We start from the raw sequence: 20976 nt of genomic DNA, 5'->3' as shown, positions 1-20976 counted from the left end.
GCGCACGCACACCTACCTACTTGGAATGGATATGAGCAACACATCTCGAAGAACAACAGTTACAAAGGTGAGTAACGGTCTTTTCTAGTTGTTCTTGACCTTAAGTTCTTGCTTTGGTGCCAACTTGCAATGCACATATTCATGTCAGGCACGCATCATTCATAGCAGGCCTCAATGACCTATAACATATTACATGGCTATATGAGTGAGCGTGTGTGTGTGTCCCAACACCTTAGCTCTGCCACTGGGTTGGGAGTTCTCAAGAGACACTGCCTGCTCCCCTTCACATCTCCAGAGGGAGAATGCGGTGCAGGTGCTTGGAAATGCAGGGACCTTGGTTCGTTTTTCTGATGATTCCCACCTGGGACCCAGAAGGTCACCCTTCCTGGGGCCAGGGACTCATTGTCACTGTTTTAGGATGTTCACTGGCCAGAGCTGGCTTTTCTGTCGGAAGCTGGTCTTCACTCTACAGTGCCACACAGCTGCCCTGTTTTCTTTTATAGCATTGACCTTTGATGAACACAAAGGCTGGTTTATAATCTGCAGTCTTATTTTTCACCTTCTCCTTGGTTATTTTTTGGGGCAGGGGAAGGCGGTACTAGGAGTTCAGGAGACCACGGTATAAGAGAAATCTTGCCGGCGTTTTCTTTCCAGCATGCCTCGAATTGTTAGCTCCTATTCCTCCACTGGGACTTTACTGTTTAGCTATTGATACTGCACAGGCTGCGAGTTACATGGTTTGCGGTGACCTAGGAGCACAGGGTCCGTGCTGGAAGGAGCTTACAATCTGATCTTGTGTGAAACTGTTCTCCATTCTTGGCTTGGGAGACCTAGGAGCTACTGGGGAAAGGATGTGCCAGAGTAGGACTTGGAGCAGAGAGGAGTGTTGTGGTACAGATGGCTGGATCAGGGTGGGGGTGTGCTCCAGGCTGAGAGGAGCGCAGGGCAGAAGGCTCAGAGATGGCTGAAGGATGGACCTTTACAACGGTTAGCTATGGGGCAGGGAGGAAGACAAAAGAAGTTGGAGACAGGAGCGAGTGGGATTGTGCGAGCCCTAGAAGGTCAGGACAGCCTTCTTCTGACTGCCTGGTAGCCTGTTGCATATGGTGTTGGTGTTGGCTTGGCTTCCAACAGCCCAGGGTCCACCACGTCATGAGCTGTCATGCCAGTAGCCATTTTTGCTGGCACATCTCAGAGCAAGGAGACTCCACCCCTTCTCCAGTCTTCTCTTCAGGCTGAAATGAAACCAGGGCTGTGCGAGGGGGGTGGGAACCAAAGCCAAGACCTGTCCTGGCCAACTTGTACCATCTCCAAGCCCCTGGAAAGCATTGTTGTTGTCCAGTGACTGTCAGAAATGTGACAGTTGGCCCTCAAAGCTTGAATGACTCCCAGCATTAAAGGGTTTCACTCCAGCCTGCGCCAGGTCATACTGGGCTGTCACCTTTTCCAGGTAACCTGCGTGAGGCTGGTGAAAGAATGTGCAGCTGCTCCATCTCTGTTCCCGTGTGACCGCTGACCCCCGTGTGACCGCTCACCTATGCATAGTAGGAAATGCCAGCTGAGCCAACCTATAGTTACTGGGTCAGTCTGGTCTCTTGTGGGGCCGGTCAAGAGTTGCCCCTTTTAGCTGGGAAAGAGATGCTAGGAAGTGCATGCCTTTCTTTTTATTTTATTTAAATATTCCATATGGATATAAAAAAATCTCTGGCATCTGCAATGCAAAGCCTGACTGGTTGATGTAAAATCGTACTCTATATTCTGCCCAGGTTTATATGAGTGAATTATGCAAATTTTTGATGGAAAAATATTCCTCCTCACATCCTTGAGAGTGTAAAACCTTAGTCAATAATTCATAGTCGTGTGTCTCAGACTGGAGGCTTTCTCTTCATTATAACTTGCACCTAGTTATTTGTCTTTCACATTTTATTGTATATTCTGGTGTAATGCTATGCATTATAAAATTTATCTGCTTCATTATTTTATGATCCTGAGCTGTATAATGCAACAAAATGATTGTGTTTCTGACTGCATGGCCTATTGACAGTATCTGCAGCTGATAAACGGCATTCAGCCACCTCACTGATGCTGTTTGTGGGGTAAACTTCGAGCCTGCTGAGCAGGGAGTTAGGTGCGCCCTGCCCACATGCCTGAGGATGGCAGAATTGTCTTTAATTCTCCAAGTGCAGCAGTGGAAATTAACTCCTGTGTGTCTCAGCGCATCCCCAGCACAAGGGAAATCTTGGACTGGTTGGAATATGCTTAAAAACACAAATAAATGCGCCCATGTGGTGGTGGTAGTGGTTTGTTATGAAGGGTACGGAAGTCCCTCGCTGTGTCGGTTAATACAGAAGTGTGTGTTCACTAACAACTCCTAATTCTCTAGCCTTTCACCCCGTGGAGCATGGCTGGAATCTGGCCACACATGTAATACGTGTTGTGTTCTCTCTAACGTTTAGTGGGCATGTAGTGCAGAGTAAGGACGGCTACCTGAGTACTGCAGTTAGCCAGGTCCTTTCGTGTCCGAGCGCCTTGCAGTGGGGAACGGGTTTTATCCGCACAACTCCCCACGGAGGGCGGACAGTATTCTCACCATGGTACAGCTGGAGAGATGAGATGTTGACATCAGTAGCTCAGCTGGGAGGTGAACCCAGATCTCTTGAGTCCCATCCACTGCCCTTCCCACTAGACCACCCTTCCTGGCAGCCCCCTCTTTAATACCTGGTTGGTTACTAGAGCCGGAGAGCAACGTTCATTAGGTATCTGATTATTGCTGGCTCCTATGGGACTGGCAGCTCCAGACACATCAGCTGCTGCCATCCAGGGCACAGGGATGGTGAAGCCAGCGACAGAGTGCAGACCTATTCCTGGCTCACTTCAGTCTTGGAGCCCCACGATGGTCCCCTCTCTGGCTGCAGAGCTTCCCAGGCTAACTGAATAGGGAGTAATCCCCCTTCTCGTGGGCACAGCAGCTCCTGGGGACCCCGCACATGGCTCTGACGTTCTGGGCTGTGTGTGAATGATGAGTACCTGGACAAGTACTGCAGCCTTGGGAAGGCAGCAGGGGGCCATGGTTGGTGGCTGGGGGATCTCTGACCTTAGTGCTCGGCAGTAAATCTGCTTTGAAGGCAGACAGTTTAGCCTTGGCCAGATCGTTTTGCTGTAATTGTGAGCATTGGAACAGTGCAGTTTCTAAGTTCCCCTAGGTCTGTTCTGCCTCACACCTTAGCAAGTGTCTCTGAAGCCTCTACTACTCATTTCTTCCCCTCCTCTCAGTCCCAGCCATGATCACGTCCCATCCCAACACGACCATTGCAATCAAGGGCCAGATGAAGGAGCTGAATTGCACAGCCCGAGGGGAGCGGCCAATCATCATTCGCTGGGAGAAAGGCGACACTGTCATCGACCCCGACCGCAACATGAGATATGCCATCTCCACCAAGGATAATGGTGACGAGGTCATTTCAACGCTCAAGGTGAGAGAGCTCTGGGTGAGATGTGCCAGTGCTGAGGTCCGTGAGTGGAGTGCTGGTGCATTTCACACTCCAGCGGGGTTTGGTTACATTTCTGATCACAAGGGGTCACCCTCCTCTTTCCATTTGCTGCTCCTACAACCTGTCTGTACTGGGAACAGCCTGAGAGCAGTTTGACTGCACAGACGTGGCATTACTCAGGCTGCTCTGTAAAAAGTACCTTCCCCCTCAGCTGGGGAAATTGTTGTAATTTCTTACAAGAATTTTTTCAGTTTAATGAAAAAAATTAAAACTCGAAAGATGATTATTGGATGTGTGGAAAAAGGGAAAACTTCCAATGAAATTAATCTTTTCCCTTGATTCATCCAAACAAAGATGGCAACTTTCCCGCCCGCTCCGGAGGAGAAGGGGGGTGTGTGTGTGTGTGTGCACGCGCTTCTCGGTGCAGGCTGTCACAAGCCTGGGTGGCACAATTATCACACCTGAAGAAGTAGCTCAGGTCCTTCTCTCCTGGCCTGGGACTGGGTTTTCATTGGGTGGTGTTAGAGATTGGCAAGCTCATTTGGACGGCACTTGAATCCACTAAAACACAAATTCAAAAATGTGCCTCATGTGGATGTCGCTGGGGTTTGGCCAGCTCTTGAGAGATGCAGAAAAGTAGAGGGGAGAAAAGGAATCTAGACATTGGCCTCAGTTTGGGGTGGGGAGAGCTTTAGCATGCAGGCTCTGTAAGGCACTTTGGGTAGCTCCACTGGCTGTCAGCATAACAGAGGGGAGAATTGGGCCTGTGTTTAGTGTGTCTCACCAGCTGTACAGTTACAGTGCTGTGCGAATAATAAGCACATCTCCTGCATTAAGGCATATTGCGCCCTCACTGTCACAACGGCAGCAAAATGGCCTCATTCTTACCCCTTACATATCCACAGCTTAAACCAGCCGACCGGGGGGACTCCGTCTTCTTCTCCTGCCATGCGATCAATTCCTATGGTGAAGACAGAGGATTGATCCAGCTCACTGTCCAAGGTACTTCTTTTCCACCTGCTAGGTAGAATCATAGAAATGTGAGGCTGGAAGGGACTGGGGGAGGCCATCTAGTCCTTCCTCTGTGCTAAGATAGTACCAGGTAAGCCTAGATCTTCCCTGACAAGTGTTTGCCTGGCCTGTTCTTAAAAATCTCCTGTGCTGGGGATTCCACAACCTGCTTTGGAGCCTGTTCCAGAGCTTAACTCCCCTTAGAGTTAGACAGTTTTTTCCTAATATCTAACTGAAATCCCCCTTGCTGCAGATTAAGCCCATTACTCTTTGTCCTGCTTTCAGTGGACATGGAGAACAATTGATGGCTGTCCTCTTTATAACGGCCCTTAATGTATTGCAAGACTGTTCTCAGGTGCCCCCCTCAGTTGTCTTTTCTCAAGGCCAAACATCCCCAGTTTTTTAACCTTTCCTCATAGCACAGGTTTTCTAAACCTTTCATCACGTTAGTTGCTCTCTCTGGGACTCTCTCCAGTTTGTCCACCTCCGGCGCTCAGAATTGGACACCTGACAGGAACCTCAGTCACCTGGGGTGGATTCTTCATCGCTGGAAAATTTTAAATCACGTTTAGATGTTTTTCTAAAAGATCTGCTCTAGTTCAAATAGGCGTTAATACCAGAAGTTCTATGGCCTGTGCTTTGCAGGAGGTCAAACTAGATGATCAATGTGGTCCCTTGTGGCTTTATAGCCTACGAATCTTTGACCTTACGAGGATGAAGAGAACATACCTGTTCATGCAAGCATCTAACCATCCGCTCAAGTCCCATTTAGAGGAACTTAAGCCCGTGTTTAACGCATATGCAAGTGCTTTCCTGAGTCGTGGCCTATGAAATCATGTCACAGAGAAGGTGCCAAGTACGAGATCATGTGCAGTACATGCAGGAAAGAGACTGCACAAAGAGGTCTGCTTCTTACTCCCCATGCCACTTGCCCATGTGTCTTTGAGTTATATTTGCTCACTTCATACAAACTAGGCTTAATGAGTATGAAGCCTGCACAACTGATACAGCTGCGGGAGAGGGAGTTGGGTCTGGTCTGCCTTCAGCGTCATCAACAAAATTGCCAGCTAAATTCTGACTGCAAGATCTTTTGTGATCTTCTGCCCTGAAATCCACTGTGCCTTAAAATGCAAGTCAGCTCCTGCAAACAAAATGAACCAACCATCCAACTTGCTTCCTCTGTGGGGAAAGGGAAGCATGTCACCATCAGGGGTGCAATGGTTTCCATATTGCTGGGAATGGTTTATTCACTTGGCCTCAACTTTTTCTCTCCAAGAGCCTCCTGATCCTCCAGAGCTGGAGATTCGTGAGGTGAAAGCCCGAAGCATGAACTTGCGCTGGACTCAGAGATTTGATGGAAACAGCATCATCACTGGCTTTGATATCGAATACAAGAATAAATCTGGTAGGTGATTGCGTTTCCCCCGCTACATATGTATAATCTAGACTGAAACAAATGTGCTTCGATGAAGTTGTTATCCATAGGTACAAATCTAAAACAGCGGAAGAAGACAATAGTCTGTGTGTCAGCATAGGAGATCGTGTTTACTATGCTTGAGGAAGAACTTATAATTAGAGCTAGAAGGAAAAATTTCAACAAAATAGCTTTTGTCAGAAAAGGCATTTTGCAGGAAAGGGTTGGTTACAACAAATTTTTCAACTCAAAAAATTTCTGAGGAAAAAATGTTCTGAAGTAGTTGAAACTTTAAATTTTGACATTTTTGTGAAAAATTCTGGTTTTCTGGTTCAAAATTACTTTTCATTTCGAAATTTCAGCTAATTATAGGGGAGGGGTTGGTTTGCAAATATTTTTGATGTATTGATTTTTTTTGGTCAATTCTGAACAGGATTTTTTTTTTTCAAAATCTCAAAATTGTTCATGGGATGGGAAACCTGTTTTCCCTCCCCCAGCTCTACTTGGTACTGCTGGTGAGACCCAAACCGCTGGCAATTACCAGGGTAGTTTTTCTGCTTCTTGCTGTAATAGTGGATCAGAACTGAGTTTTGCATGGAGCCTTCTTCTCCCAATGCAAAGCTGGCGGCTGATCTTACTGTGACTTTGCAGATCAGTACATGCTCTGAAAAGGGGAGTTTTATAGCCCGCGCCTGCAAAGTTTGAAGGACTGAGCCACCTGCATTGGTTAAAATTACTCCTGAGCTGCTGCAGCTGCTTCCTGTGTGCACAGGGGCTGCCCTGGGAGAGGGGGCTCTGGTCCCGCCAGCTCAGGGATGGGAGAGGGGCAGGGGGAAGAAACACTTCATCTTCCTCCAGCCAGGACCCTGGTACCCTGCCACTGAGAGAGCTGGGGCATCAGTGGCAGAGAGGGTGTTGAGACCTCACACACACCCCAGTCTTTCTCGGGGAGAGGGGTCTCCTTCTGGGACTCCTGCTGCCACTTCCTACACCTCCTGAGGACAGGTGGGGCCATTCCAGGGAAGGGAGGGGATGCAGGCCTTGTCTGTGCATTCTTGCATGGTGTTTAAAGGGAATATTCTGCATCCCGGTCTCTTGGATGAAGAAAGGAGAGAGCAGCATTAATGAAATATGTTAATTTGTGTTAGATGGGAACATTTGAATGAAAGGGAATGTTGAAAGAGACAATATTTGCAAACAGCCAGGTCTGGAGTTATACAAAATCAAGGAGGGAAAAATCTGGCATCCCGAAATGTGGGAGCCAGATAAAAAAAGGCCATAGTAAACAATAAAATAGTCATCCTCGGCCTGGCTGTCCGAGCTGATGGAAAAAGGCACTTTTCAGAGACGTCACAGCACCTTGCAGAATATTGGGTCGAATCGACTCAGAAATTCCCCTGAGGGCCCATGGCCTGGGAAGCACAGCTGGGAAATGCCGTTTGCCACCAGAGATCCCATTTTGGACCTGTTGCTGTGATCCAGCCTGGGCCAATGCCCTATAGTGAACAGTGCTGCCAGGAGAAACCAGGAGGAGTTTTGTTAATTTCTTCACCTGAGCTTCCCAGTTGGTGCCTCTGCCTGGCACGTTTGGGCAGCATGTCTGTGGTGATGCCACACCTGAAGCTGAGTGCATAGCAGCCATGTTCTGAGCTGAGGATGCTGTTGGTTTGGTTTTTGCACATCACGGTATTGCCTGGACAGTGAAACTTGCCCAGTTCATTCCCTGTGCAACTCTCTTGTAGCAACTGGGCTGTCAAAGCTGCAGAGGAATGTTTACATGACACTCCAATCTCGAACGCGCCTTGTGTGGTGGGGAAATCAGGAAAACATTTCATTTCAGATTATTTATTTTTATTTTGTTAAAAAATGAATCCAACATCTGTATGTGGTTTGGTAGGAAGATATAGATTCCTAATCTTCTGATGGTATTTCAGGTGCCTTCTTTTGGAAACCTAAGATTCTGCTTCTTTCCTACACCTCCACTAGAGTCTGTCGCTTTTCAACAATGTCTCTACAGGAGATGAGCTGATGATGATGATTTTCTGAACAATCAGATATGAAATGGAAATATCTCAATTTGTGCTCACCCCATTAAAAATAATGTCTGTGTCTGTCTGTTTTGCTTCCAAGTTAATTAAACCCAGGCCAAACACAGAGTCCCATACACCTCACCCATGTACTGCTCCAGCTCCTCATCAGGATAATTTTAGGCGTTAAGGGTTTGATCTTGCAGGATACTGAGCAATTCCTAGAAGCACTGAAGAGCCTCTGCTCTCCTGGAGGCCAGTGGGGAGAAAAGTGCTCAGTGCCTTGGTGAATTAGGTCTTAAAAGAGGGAACTATATAAGCCATCGGCTCCACACTTCAGCATCTCACAGTTGAGAGTCAGCACACTCTCGGAAGCAGGTTCATGCATGTCCTGGCATTACCAAGCACTGCTCCTTCTCCATCTTCAGCACTCCCTGCTGTTTACAGAAGGTTCCAGATGCTCTGCCCTGCGTGGGTGGCATAAATGTGTCCAGGCGCTGAGGAGTTGGCACATTTGTGGCTCAGTGGGAAAAGAGTCACGAGACAGGAAAACATGGTGGTGTGCGAGACAGGCAGATGCAAGTTCTGGGGCGTTGTGTTATTGGGATCCTACCAAAATGAACTGGCATTCTCGCCTGCGAGGCTGACAGAGCCTCTGCAGAGCCATTAACTCCAGGACTCTTTGTAGGATACCTGTCCTCTTTCACTGTTGTTTTCTTTTCCAGATTCCTGGGATTTTAAGCAATCTACCCGCAACATCTCTCCCACCATTAACCAGGCTAATATAGTGGACCTGCACCCAGCCTCCGTGTACAGCATCCGCATGTACTCCTTCAACAAGATTGGGCGCAGCGAGCCGAGCAAGGAGCTCACCATCAGCACTGAGGAAGCAGGTGCTTCTCGCTCATGCATTTTCCTCTGCTGGCTGCATGCCTCCTGCACTCCTTTCTCTGGCTATACAGGCCTTTTCCCCCACTCTGTGTGCTGAGTCTGAGCAGAGGCATTTGTTCGGGGAGGTGACGTGGAGAGGGAGTTACCAGGAAGGACAAATTAAGTTGGATGCAGAACTGAGCCTGTGGTGCTGGATGGGAAAAGTCTGAGGTTTTGTGTGCGGGAGAGGCCGTGCGCAGGCAGGAGTGAACTATTGCACTGCCTGTGATAGCGTGGCCCAGCTTTTGCTGCGCTGGTGAGCTGTGCCCAGGCCACAGGAACTGGCCTTGGTACTGAGCAGGCTTCTATTGGCAGTGATGAGCAGGGAGCTTTCCGTGGTCCTGACCAAGTGACTCGGGAATAAGGGAGCTGAAGAGGGAGGCCCCTTGTCCTGGCCTGTGTCCATACTACTGCATGCCACAGGACTTGGGAAATGAGCTGCTCAGGCCTCTCTCTTTGCCATGAACTTCAGTACATGGCTAGGGCACTGCAAAACCCTGGTATGGTGCAGCCAGCCTGCACACATGCCAGCAGTGAACGGTGCAGTTTGTTCCATCTCCGTCAGCAAAGCAAGTGTTCCAGCCTGGGCAGCCAGCTCAGCTAGTCACTCTCAAGTTGTGCATGTTCCGTGCAGCACCCATGGAGATTTAGCGGGAGTTTGACCCCTGCACAATTCTGTAGGTGTGCAGGAATGAACACGTGTATATTGACTGGCTTGTGAGCCTCTGGGAACCAAGATTCCTCAGCTGAAGTTTTTAGAGAGATTTCTGAGCAGAGCATGAAATCTGTGCTGTTAAACCACAGCTGTTTTTATGTGCGTGTGTTTCACCTTTGCTCATTTCACTGTGTGTGCGAACCTCTGTAAGGAACCAAGTCCTCTTCTCAAACACTCACAAGGGGATTGATTTCCTCTCTGGCTAGGACCTGCGTGTGGGCCCAGCCAAACGTGTATCGGAGGAGCAATACAGCTGGCATGTTGGATAACGTTCTCCGAGGCTGAGATGGGGAGCGCGCGCTCTCTCTGCGTGTTGTCCTCTCTCTAGAATGGCTACATTCATCACTTTAACTGCCCCTTGTGCACTCAGCAGTGCTGCATTAGTCAGTGGGAAATAAGAGAGCTGAACTGGGAAAGATGAAAAAGCTTTTATTTAAAGCACAGTTTATTTCAAGAATAGAGAAGGCAGGAGGGACCCAAGTGATAGTACACAAGTGCATTTATTTTTCTCTAGCCCTCTGTTGTTGGTTTTTACCTGTGATGGTTGCCCCACTGGAGAGTTGTTTCTTTAAAGCAAGTTTTGCTACAAGGGACTCCTTTCTCTGCAGCCTGTAAACATGACTCTGTTTGATCTGTTTAACCAACAGCTCCGGATGGGCCCCCAATGGATGTCACCTTGCAGCCAATGACATCACAGAGTATCCAGGTCACCTGGAAGGTACATTGTTTGTGGCGGGGGGGTTGCTATGTGTGGAGTTCTCTTGGCATGGTGATACCCCTAATGTCAGTGATAGAAGGCAGCAGGCCCATTGCCTGTACAGCACCCTGGATGGCACTTTAGAGCTACTGGTGCCTTGGGCAAGTCACTTCATTTCTCTGTGCCTCACTTTCCCCATCTGAAATGGAAATACAATGCTCACATATCTCACAAGGAGGCTTAGGCAGTTAGTGGTCATAAAGCGCTTTGAGATTGTTAGATGAAAATGCACTGGAGTTATGCTAAATGTGATAGTTGTTTCATTATGGCAGTGATGTAAGGAAGCTGGTTTTAGGGGCAAGAATATCTAGGATCACAATCCTAAACAGAAGCCCTGCTCCTGTGTCTCAATGTCTTGGATCATGACCTTTCACCAGGATGCCCAGGCCCAAGTAAAATTCACTAGACAGAATGAAAACTTTGGGGCTAGATGAGTACCCCAGTTCCGTCACACGAGCCCCTTCCTAATCATGTTTTATAAGATGCTTATTATCTTACAGGATATCCATGCAGGGTGGAGAGGATAAATATGTAAAAATCAAGACACTTGGCTACAAAATGCTTGCGCAAAGATCAATAAAATTTAGAATCAGATTTATTTTTCAGAAGCCACATTGGAAAAATAAAATTGATTATAAAGTTAGGACTTCAGAATGAACCAGCAAGTCAATAAATTTAGGCCTCCATCTTCTATTCCTCCCCTCCCCTTTAGCATTGAAAAACAGATTAATGAAAAATAAGATTCACTTGAAAGATAAGTCACTTGGTTTTAAGAGTATTTCAGCGAGATGGATTGCTGTGGCTTTATAACATAAATTTGCAATCAGCCCTATTGATTTCTTAATGCTTCAGCGAAATATTGTTAAAATTGATTTAAACCTGGCTTCGTGCATTTTTAAGGCTGTCGGCCCCTTTTCCCCCCTCCTAATCAGATCATCTGACTTGAGTCCTAGCCCTGACCAGGTGCTGTAAATCATTACTGCCTCATCAGCCAATCAGCGTTCAGTTATCAGCCCTTCTGCTAGGCTCTGAATGGCTCTGGGTTTGTTAACTATTTGATTATCAGCATCTGAGCACTGCCTAGTAGAAGCCAAAATGCAGGAGTATTTTAAAAAATCACCCAACAAAGATCCAGTCAGACTGAAAACCGAAGGATAGGGCCCAGGAGCAAAACCTTGTCACCTGTAAGATGAGCCTCTTGCTATTCCAAAGGAGCAGCGTCCCCTGGCACTAAGGATGCAGAATGAGATTACACACAAATAGCAAAGAAACGCACACTAGGAAGGGGCCCAAACAGACTGGATGGGCCAGTTCAGATGAATGTGTCCAAGTGTGCTCTAAAGAGAATCAGAGAGGGAGTAGGAGACCCTTTCCTGCAGCTGAGAGAGTCTGGTCTTCATCCCAGTCCAGCATGAACCTAGGGAACAATGGAAGACCTGCCCTGGCTGGGCAGGAGAAGTGGAGAGAACTGAGTTGCAAAGGGCTTTGTAGGCAACTAATAAAACACCTGGCACTTAAGCAGCAATTTCTATTTCCAAAGCACCATATGCATTCTGAGATGGTGTCACAGGCTCTCTCCCCTTGTGAGCGGGGTCAGTAGGATCAGCCCCAGGGGTGAATAAAGCACATTAAGTATTCACCCCAGCTCTGATGAGAACACATGGGCTCAGTGCACATGGGCTCGCTGCTTCAGGTCACTAAGACCTCCTGTTTTGCTGCATGTTGTCCCCAGCAGTGCTGGGGGAGCGTTGATGGGCTGATGAGGTAGGGGTGGATGCTACCCATCCCGTGACCCTGCTCCATTTGTATCCCCGCTTGTGCAGGCCCCAAAGAAGGAACTCCAGAATGGGGTGATCCGTGGCTACCAGATCGGCTACCGTGAAAACAGCCCCGGCAGCAACGGGCAATACAGCATTGTGGAGATGAAGGCCACGGGGGACAGTGAGGTCTACACTTTGGACAACCTGAAGAAGTTTGCACAGTATGGGGTCGTGGTGCAGGCATTCAACCGCGCAGGGACGGGACCCTCCTCCAGAGAGATCAATGCCACCACACTCGAGGATGGTAAGCATACTGAGGTGCCGGGGCATACAGACAAGGGCACAAAGACATTTGGAAAGGCCTCCAGCCATTCTGAGGGTGTTTGTTCTCCAGGTCTCTGATGCAGCCTGATTAGTCTGGGGCAGTGGCAGCCGAAACTCTCAGGTGGGGTTGGCCTTGTCATCACAGGGGATTTGCACCCTTTGTCTAGCATCATGCAAACCCCTAGTGTAGACGATTTGCACCCTGCTTTCAAGCATAGCAAACAGCAATGGTACAACTAGCAATTCTGGACTGTCTACCCCAGTCCAGGGAGCTGGCCACCCATGGCTGAAACTCAGTAGAGGCAAGGCCCTTGGGCGTATATAGCAGGTGGGCAGCAGTGTGTCTGCCTCTCATTCTGGCTCCATTTGTCAGCCCTTCCCTCTGTGGAATAACATCTTGGTGATTTCCTGCGTGTTGCATAGAAAGCAGTTTACAGCTGCCTGACCCCTCTGCCCACTTTTCATCTCTGGCCAGCGCAGAAAAGGCTTTTGGGCTCTGCTCCCCTCTGGTGAGGGGCAGAGCATTTGGGATTTGTTCCCTGCCTAATGGACAGGGAGGCCGGCTTTCATTATATCACATGGTTTTGATTTTTTGAATATATATATATATATATATATATATATATATATATATTATTTTTTCCCAAGAACAAAAAGACCTGAGTCAGTGTGTGGGGACCCGAATTACACTGGATTTTTAGTCTAATTAAAGGGATGTCAGGGTGGATTTGCACATCCCTGATCATTCTTAAGTGAGTGCAGAGCCCACTAATCCTGCAGGAGCTATTGCCTGATTCAGTATTACCAGGCCATTATTGGCAGACCCCCTGCCACTCTGGTGTATTTCAAACTACCTTCATAGTGGGAAAATGGCTTGCATTTCCTGCCCCAGTAATTCAAACCCAGCATGGGGAAAGCTCTGCACTGTCCCTCGGTGTCTCATTTCTGAGGTGCAGGACACTTCATGGAAAGGATCTGCTTACTCTGCTGAGACTGATGCAGTTGCAGATCTTCCTCCTGTATCAGCTGAGTCTCCAGGAGCAGAGAGATCTAAGGGTAGCAGGGAAGTAGCAAATTCCTCGCCCCTAGAACCGTCTCTGATAGAGCCTAGGAGCTGATGCAGGTGCGTCTCCACTGAAATATCTGTCTGTGCCCTCTAAAGGGCATTGGTACCTGGCAAAGAACATTAGTCACTTAAACTGGGTCAAACCCTTTCCCCATCCCACCTGCCTTGCAGGAGGGGAGAGTGTTGTCTAGTGGTATCAACAGGACCCTGGAATCAGAACTCCTGGCTTCTGCGTGATCTTAGGTGCACAACTCTTCTGGGCCCCTTTGCAAATCACAGCCAAAGTGACTTACTGTGACCCCCCTCCTCTCTGCCTGGCTCAGGTTACAGGCTTAAAGATCCTGTCCCTCACCTAAAGACATCCTCTGCTCTCCCATTCCCCACACCGATAGCCCCTACTCCATCACACTTACCCATCTCCCTTGTGTTTCACAGGGTCAGATAGGTTTAAATTTTGGGTCCCTCAAATCTGTGTCAGATTTTCCAAAGTGGGCTCTGATTCTGGGTTCCTAGCTTGACACACACAAGGCCTGGTTGTCAGGGGTACTGCACAGCCACAGCTCCAAGCGACTTGGCGAGTGTTCACCACCTATCAAAATCAGGCCCTGTCTGTCTAACGCTAGGAACCCAAAATGAGAGCCCATATGGGAAAATCTGACCCATAGCCTCTGTAATGTAGCTTCCCCGTCTGTGGATTGGACTGACGCTGCTCGCCTTGTTGTAGCTGTGCTAATATCTGCAGAATGTGCCGAGACCCTTGGAGGGGAGGGGCTGTGGCAGTGCCAGGTGATGGTACGTGAATCTGTCGTCCTGTTCAAATGGCTGCCGCAGACCAGACTCTAGCTGAATTGGAGTAATTTTCTGTTAAGCAAACTTTGAGCCTGGAAAACGCTAACAGCCATGCGCATATGGCTGAATGCTGCGAAAACAGCCATGTAATTCAGGGGACTAGCTCTTAATAAAAGAACTGACTCATTTTCTTATGATTAATACTTACTTCCAGCTCGTGCAAATGAGTTGAGACACAAAGACAGTATATCAGAGTATCAGAGATGACAGGGGACCCCTCTTCCACAGCACCATGTCTGCAGCTCTGTGCTCCGAGTTTGTCCTTCAGTCTTGCATTTATTTCATCTTGTGTTTAAAATTTCATGGCTGCATCTCCTCTTTCATGCTCATGGCATGATTCCTGTTTTGCTAGCAGCTCCTCTCTTCCCTCTGCCATGGCTGAGGCAGGGAGCACTTCAACAACAGTGCGCTTCGGTGGTGCTAATTAAGCTTCATGCAGCCTTGCTAGGTAGGTAGGTATTGTGCCCATTTGGCTGACAGGTGAGCTCTGGCACAGAGCTCAAGTGACTTGTTCTGGGTCGCACACAGTTCACTATTGGCTGAGCTGGGAATAGAGCCCTGGCCCAGGCACCCTTGTTCTCATCACAAGACACACACTCCACTCCCTCTGCCCAAACAATGGGAGCACTTCATAAACTCCATCTGAGAGCAAGAGGGCGTGGGCACCTGAGTGCTGCAGTGGGTAGGTGGGGTTCTGTGCCTGGCTCCGTTAGTGACTTGCTCTGTGACCTGGAGCGAGTCACGTAACCTCTCTGCACCAGAGCTGCCGTGTCAGTAAAGTGGGACTAGCAGTCCTTGCCCTCCAGTGTCCAAGGCTACGAGGTCTCTGGCTGAAAGGTGCTATGTAAGTGCTAAGCGTTATTGCATATTTGGGGCTGCCCCAGCCTGTGCTGCCCTGCCAGGCACCTGATCAGCTTCCAGCCTTTTTCAGTGGCTGAACATGCCCTGGAAGCTGCAGGTAGCAGATGGAGGGGGCCCAGCCTGTGTGATCTGGCAGCTGCTCTACCTGCTCCTCGCAGGGTTGTTTTACAAAGTGCCTTAGATGTTTCCATTGGGGAGAGATCATGGTTGGCCTCGGAGTCATTTTAAAAACAAAAAAAAAGTTTCACACTGCATTTGCTCAGCAGTTTTTCATACTTAATTAAGGCTCTCATTAGCCTGTCAAAGCATGATCATTTCCTGGCTCTATTAGCACTCCTCCTGGGGTATTCAAGGGCCCCTGTTTTAGCAGTAGTGTCTTTTCCATAATTATATTGCCTTCATTTTGTTCAAACGGACTCTCTGTATTAGTTTATTACACTCAGTCCCTAATTACATGGTGCTTATATTTTTACACCTAAGTGATATGAAACAATAATCATTTTCAAAGAGGATCATTAGGATGATGTATTATCATTTAAATGCTCATAAAAATTAGAGTTACCTCTTATGGGGCAATGGGATCTAATTACCTTGCATCCAGCTAGCGCTCCAGTTTTTTCCCTTTGTTTCTAAGTGCAGTGTAGACATTCTTCCTGCTTCCTGGATTATGGGGCTCTAGTTGGTTTTGAAGAAGCTGTGAAGTTTCACCCAGTTGTGCTGGCAAAGAATTTTTGGTGGACTGAAGGTTGAGGCAAAACTTCTGGGGCTGGGTCAGTTCTGCATCTCCCTGGTGGATAGATGTATGGCCAGTTGCCGCTGCAGAGCAACACATTTCTAGGGTGTCCTTCACACAGTGTTGATCTTGGGCACCCTACTGGTTCTGCAGCACTACTTGTGTTCTGGTATACGCAGAGCTCCCAGGCTGGCTCGGGTCGCCTTTGTGCCAGGTGTGTTTCAAATGCTGCCACCCAGAAAAGCACTACGGAAAGCGGGAGTGGTTTTGACTTGTAGCTGAGCAGAGACCACAATCCTGCAGTGCGATTATGTAACTTCTCAGGAGTCCCCTGGGTCAAACAAAAGCTGCTTTGGCCCTCTGTCTGGGGATATTTCACAGGCCTGACTGGTGTCAGGGACTCTAACCCAGACAGCAAAGTTCGTTGTCTGACTGCAAGAGAGACAGGCAACACCAGCAAGGTCCGATCAAAAGCTCTTTATTGACAAGTGCACGCCTCAACAGAGAGCAGCTTGTCTCCAGAGAGAACCAGCCAGCTTTTTACATTTCAGTATAAGCCTATATAGACAGTTTTGTTGCGTCATAAATTATTTACTTGAGCAACCCACCCCCTTCTTTTAAAACTAGAAACTGGACATTTTTAGTATACATGTTTTACAGCATTAGGTGATTAACAATATTTTAGCAAGCACCAGAAGTTAGGAATGTAGTGGAGTTAAAACAGACAGAGAATTGAACCAAGGAGTGAAAACAGGGAGGTTGGGATTTTTTATTAGTTCTTTAAAGGAATTGTTCCTAACACAGCACAGTTGGTACTGTACCAGGAATGCAGCCCCTCCCTTATTTCACTTTTTCCCAGTGCTTCGTGAGACATGCTGCTTCTCAGTTCTTTTCCACTCAGGGATTACCCACAAACCTCTGTTAGCCTGACTTTGGTCAGGTTGGCATACCTGGTTTTGTCTGCTATATTTTTATTCAGGCCTAACACTGGCAATCCGCTTTGCCCCCTGCCATCTCCAAATCTTCTCTTGATTCCTGACAATGTGCAGGAAGGGGCAGGACTTCATGAGAGCAGAGGCAGCGGAGATGTGAAATGAATGGCATGGATGTGGCACACCCCATGCCCTCCCCCGGGTGATTAATACTAAGCAATATGGACAAAGCACTGGTACCTCTTCCTGCTCTGTTTACCCAATGCCAGGCCCCTTCTGTAGTTTTGAGCCTCAACTTCAAAAGCAGAGAGAATTCAGGGGGCTGGTCAGACTGAACCCCGCTCCCCACAGTGCTGTGCCTCCCTCCACCGTGCTGAATGGCTCAGCAGTGTGGAGCCGGAAATGGAAGAGTAAACACCCGGGAGCTTCCCAGAAGGCAGCTCAGCACCTGCAGTGCTAGCTCCCTGGGCGGCAATGCTGTGTAGCCATGACCCCCATTGGGCTGGTTGTTCTGAGTCCCTGCAAAAGGCTTAGCGAATTGTCCCCGGCTGGGGTGACACCTCTGTGTAGTGCCTGCCGTCTGTGTTCTCTGATACCCTGAGGCAGCGAGCTCCCTTTGCTGGGTGAGGAGAGTGTCTGGAACCTGGCTGCTTGCTTAGGGTTAGCACCTGTGTTAAGCAGCCAGCCTGTAGAAGTGCCCAAGCTGGTCCCCCCTTGTGCCAAGCCCACGCTCCCCCTTCTCCTCTCAACCCCACATCTGCCACTGGCCAACCCCAGCCCTAACCCTACATTTTGGAAGTGTGTTCTATGTGAATCCTCCTTTGCTTTCATGAGCTCAGCGTCATGTATGTTATTTGCCACTTTATTTTGATGAAATCTCAATAGACAGCAGCAGGTCTGCTCCTTTAGCCATGAGTCAGTTTACAAGACCCTGTGCTGCAAATTCAGCTTTTATTTGGTTAATTTCACTCCAGGGCATGCTCAAACCAGGGCTTTAGCATCAAGATTGGTGGGAGTGTTTGCAATGCAGCTGGGGGGTGTCATTCCCAGTAACAGTAAACAGATTTGAGCTAGCACATTAAAAATGGCAGCATGGACTTTGCAGCACTGGTGGTGGCTTGGGCTAGCCACCAAAGTCCAAACCTGCCTGACCCCTGAATCTGAGCTCAGATGGCTAGCCCAAGCCCCCACCAGTGCCGCACCACCCACACCATTATTTTGTGCACGCTAGCTCAAGCTGAGCTATTGCGAATCTGTTTGCCTCCACTGGGAATCTCACCTGCCCAGCTGCAGTGTAGATGTATGCTGGTTATCCTACTCAGACCACAGGCTAGACAGCACCCACCCTTTAGCAAAGGACCTTTCTGCCGAACTCCCTTACTCCAGCATTGCCTGCCACTGGTTCAGTTTTGCATGTTCTCATCCACATTTGGGCTGCTGCTAACACCACTCTCAGTCCAAGCTTTGCTGCAGAATGGAGCTCTCTCCGGTGGGTGGGCAGTTGCTGGCGCAGTGAGAGGTACTGGCCTAGCTTCCCAGAAAGGCTGGGATTAATGCTTGATGGAAAGCAGAAGTTCCAGCCCCTGGGAAATTCCAATATTTCAACTTTTGTTTTTGTCTCAAAATATCAAAAATATTCACAGAACATTGGAAGAGATGGAATGCATCACTTGGACATTTGCAAATCGACCCTTTTCAGAACTTATCAATCAAAGTCAAGTGCTCTGATATCTCACGGCGTCATTCTTCACTTTGAAATGTTGATCAGAAATAAAATGTCATTTTAATGTCATGCTGAAACCACATATTTTGAGTCAAAACAAAATGTTACACAAGGCAAAAATCAAAACTTTTCTTTGAAATCATAATTTTTCCCATGGGAAAATTTCAATTTTGATGAGCCCATGTTTTCTGATGGGAATGGTTTTTTCACTGGGAAATTGTGACCCGGTCCAGTTGAGATCCAACTGCATGTAGCACCCTGTTGTGGTCTGGCTTCTCACATGCTCCAAGATGGCGAATCTGAGAGTCTGAAATTCTTACCTGCTCATTGTTCACAAATGCAGCAGGGAGCCAAACCCTAACAATAGATGTTGTGAGGACTAAACTACCTGAACAGACAGATGGTGAGAGCATTACTGATGCTCTGCTCATACAGCATTGCATCCTCTCTCACTGATTGATTCTCTCTCTCTCTCTCTCTCTCTCTCTCCATGGACTCTTCCATCAGTTCCCAGCCAGCCTCCGGAGAACGTGAGGGCATTATCCATCACGTCAGATGTGGCTGTGATCTCCTGGTTGGAGCCCCCACGTAGTACCCTGAATGGCGTGCTCAAGGGGTACAGAGTGATCTTCTGGTCTCTCTATATGGACGGAGGTGAGGGCTCAGATGGGGTTCACTTTTTTTACTTTGTTTCTTACTCTTCTTATTCTAAAATGTTACATGAATTTGAGACCCGTGGCGAGATCTGCCATAATGGAGACTGGAAATACGCGAGTCCCATCCATGTTCCTTGCCTCACCTACACACACACCTGTAACTCCACTTAGCATCTGACTTTCAAGCCCCCTGCTATTGCAGTCTGCTGCCAAGCCTCCTGCATTGCTCAGGTTTTTTTCCTGTGACTGTGGAAATGTCCATAAAGAGCCAGGATGTCACTTCTGACCTGAGCCAACATGTCACTTGTATCTTGTGCTTGTGGAGCTGAGCAATAGAGCCTGTCCCCATGCTTGCTTTCAGAGGCCCTGTGCATTGGTAATCCACAGAGCCATGGGGGAGGAAGGTTGGGAATCTACCCAGTTTGGGCACAGAGAAGGTCAGAAGCTGGGCCCTGAAGCTGAAGGAATAGCTCCGCGGAGATGGGCTGGTAATCTGGGTTGCTGTCCCTGTGTCTCTGTCTGGCCTGAAAGCAATGAGTGATCTTGGTGCCTGGTTGAGACACCTGGAAGTTCATGGCCCAGTGTCCTGCAATGGGAGGGTAAGTGGGAGCAGAGAATCTAATCCTGCCAAGGTTGCCTGGGGAGCAGGCTGGTTCTGAGCCTCAGACTGATCCCCTTGTCATGTTTCCACTGCAGAGTGGGGGGAGATGCAGAACATCACCACCACACGGGAGCGCGTGGAATTGCGGGGGATGGAGAAGTTCACCAACTACAGTGTCCAGGTTCTGGCATACACGCAGGCCGGCGATGGTGTCCGCAGCAGTGTGCTCTACATCCAGACCAAGGAGGACAGTGAGTGATGCTCAAGCATGATGGGGCCCCTCCTGCCTAGAATGGCCTGGAGCAGAGGAGGAAGAGGTGTCACAGGTCGGGGGTGGAGAAGGGCACGAAGGTTGCTGGTACAGTAGGGATGGGGATGCTGAGGCAGCCAGGGCATGGGGTGCTGGTTTCGCTGGGGCCTGGCATGCCCGAGGTGCTGGAAGGAGATGGCAATGGAGCAGGAGGTGGCAGGGAAGGTGATATTGAGCAGGGCCGTTAAGTGCCTGTTTAACTGAGGAGCCTGAGGAAATGGGCTGCCCTCACCAGTGGCTCTAGCCAATGCCCCTGAGCAAATGCTGACTCAGCCAGACACAGTCTGGGAGGCCCCAGCTCCAATCTTCTCCCCCTGCAGAGCACAGCCCTAGACGCTGCTTGCTAGCCCAGAGCCTGCTACATTGGAGCCCCCCTGCCTAGCACCGCCCTCCTGTTGTGCAAGCCCTCTGGCCAGCATGGAGTAGGATGCTGGCCCCACAACTGTGCCAAGCCAGTGGGGTCTCCAAGGCAGAACTGAGAACATTCTTGCTGCTGGGTGCCTTGGGCCAGTCTGAGGGACGGATATGGGAAGCCCATGTAACTCACTTCCCCCATCCTCCCAAGTACGGTGATGCGCCGGGGTCCTCCAGCGAGATGCCAGGAGGTGTCATAGGTGCTGGGCTGGAGTCCTCTGCAGGTGCGCAGGCAGGTGCACATGGGGCTCTCCTGGCTCTCTCTTTCCCCCTGCTCTCGGTTCCTTTCAGGGGTTTGGTTCTGATGCCTTAATTTACTTGTCCACAGCTCTTAGCCAGGGAGAAGCGGTGGATGTGTTATACCTAGACTTTAGTAAGGCATTTGATACGGTCTCGCATGAT

General features: G+C 48.8%; 1 protein-coding gene across 1 annotated transcript in view; it reads left to right on the top strand.

Annotated features, from left to right (window-relative positions):
- DSCAML1 (DS cell adhesion molecule like 1) overlaps positions 1-20976 on the top strand; it is a 323770-nt gene that overhangs the window by 236912 nt on the left and 65882 nt on the right. Inside the window, exons 12-19 of the mRNA XM_075073502.1 lie at positions 3274-3473; positions 4397-4493; positions 5779-5907; positions 8669-8836; positions 10236-10306; positions 12169-12409; positions 19101-19247; positions 19946-20101. Of these exons, the coding sequence (XP_074929603.1) occupies positions 3274-3473; positions 4397-4493; positions 5779-5907; positions 8669-8836; positions 10236-10306; positions 12169-12409; positions 19101-19247; positions 19946-20101 (1209 nt within the window). The remainder of the gene's footprint in view (positions 1-3273; positions 3474-4396; positions 4494-5778; positions 5908-8668; positions 8837-10235; positions 10307-12168; positions 12410-19100; positions 19248-19945; positions 20102-20976) is intronic.

This window comes from Chelonoidis abingdonii, chromosome 18 (genome assembly GCF_003597395.2).
Source record: "Chelonoidis abingdonii isolate Lonesome George chromosome 18, CheloAbing_2.0, whole genome shotgun sequence".
Classification (NCBI taxonomy): Eukaryota; Metazoa; Chordata; order Testudines; family Testudinidae; genus Chelonoidis; species Chelonoidis abingdonii.
Note: the sequence above shows the minus strand (reverse complement) of the source record. Positions and strands in the feature narration are given on the sequence as shown.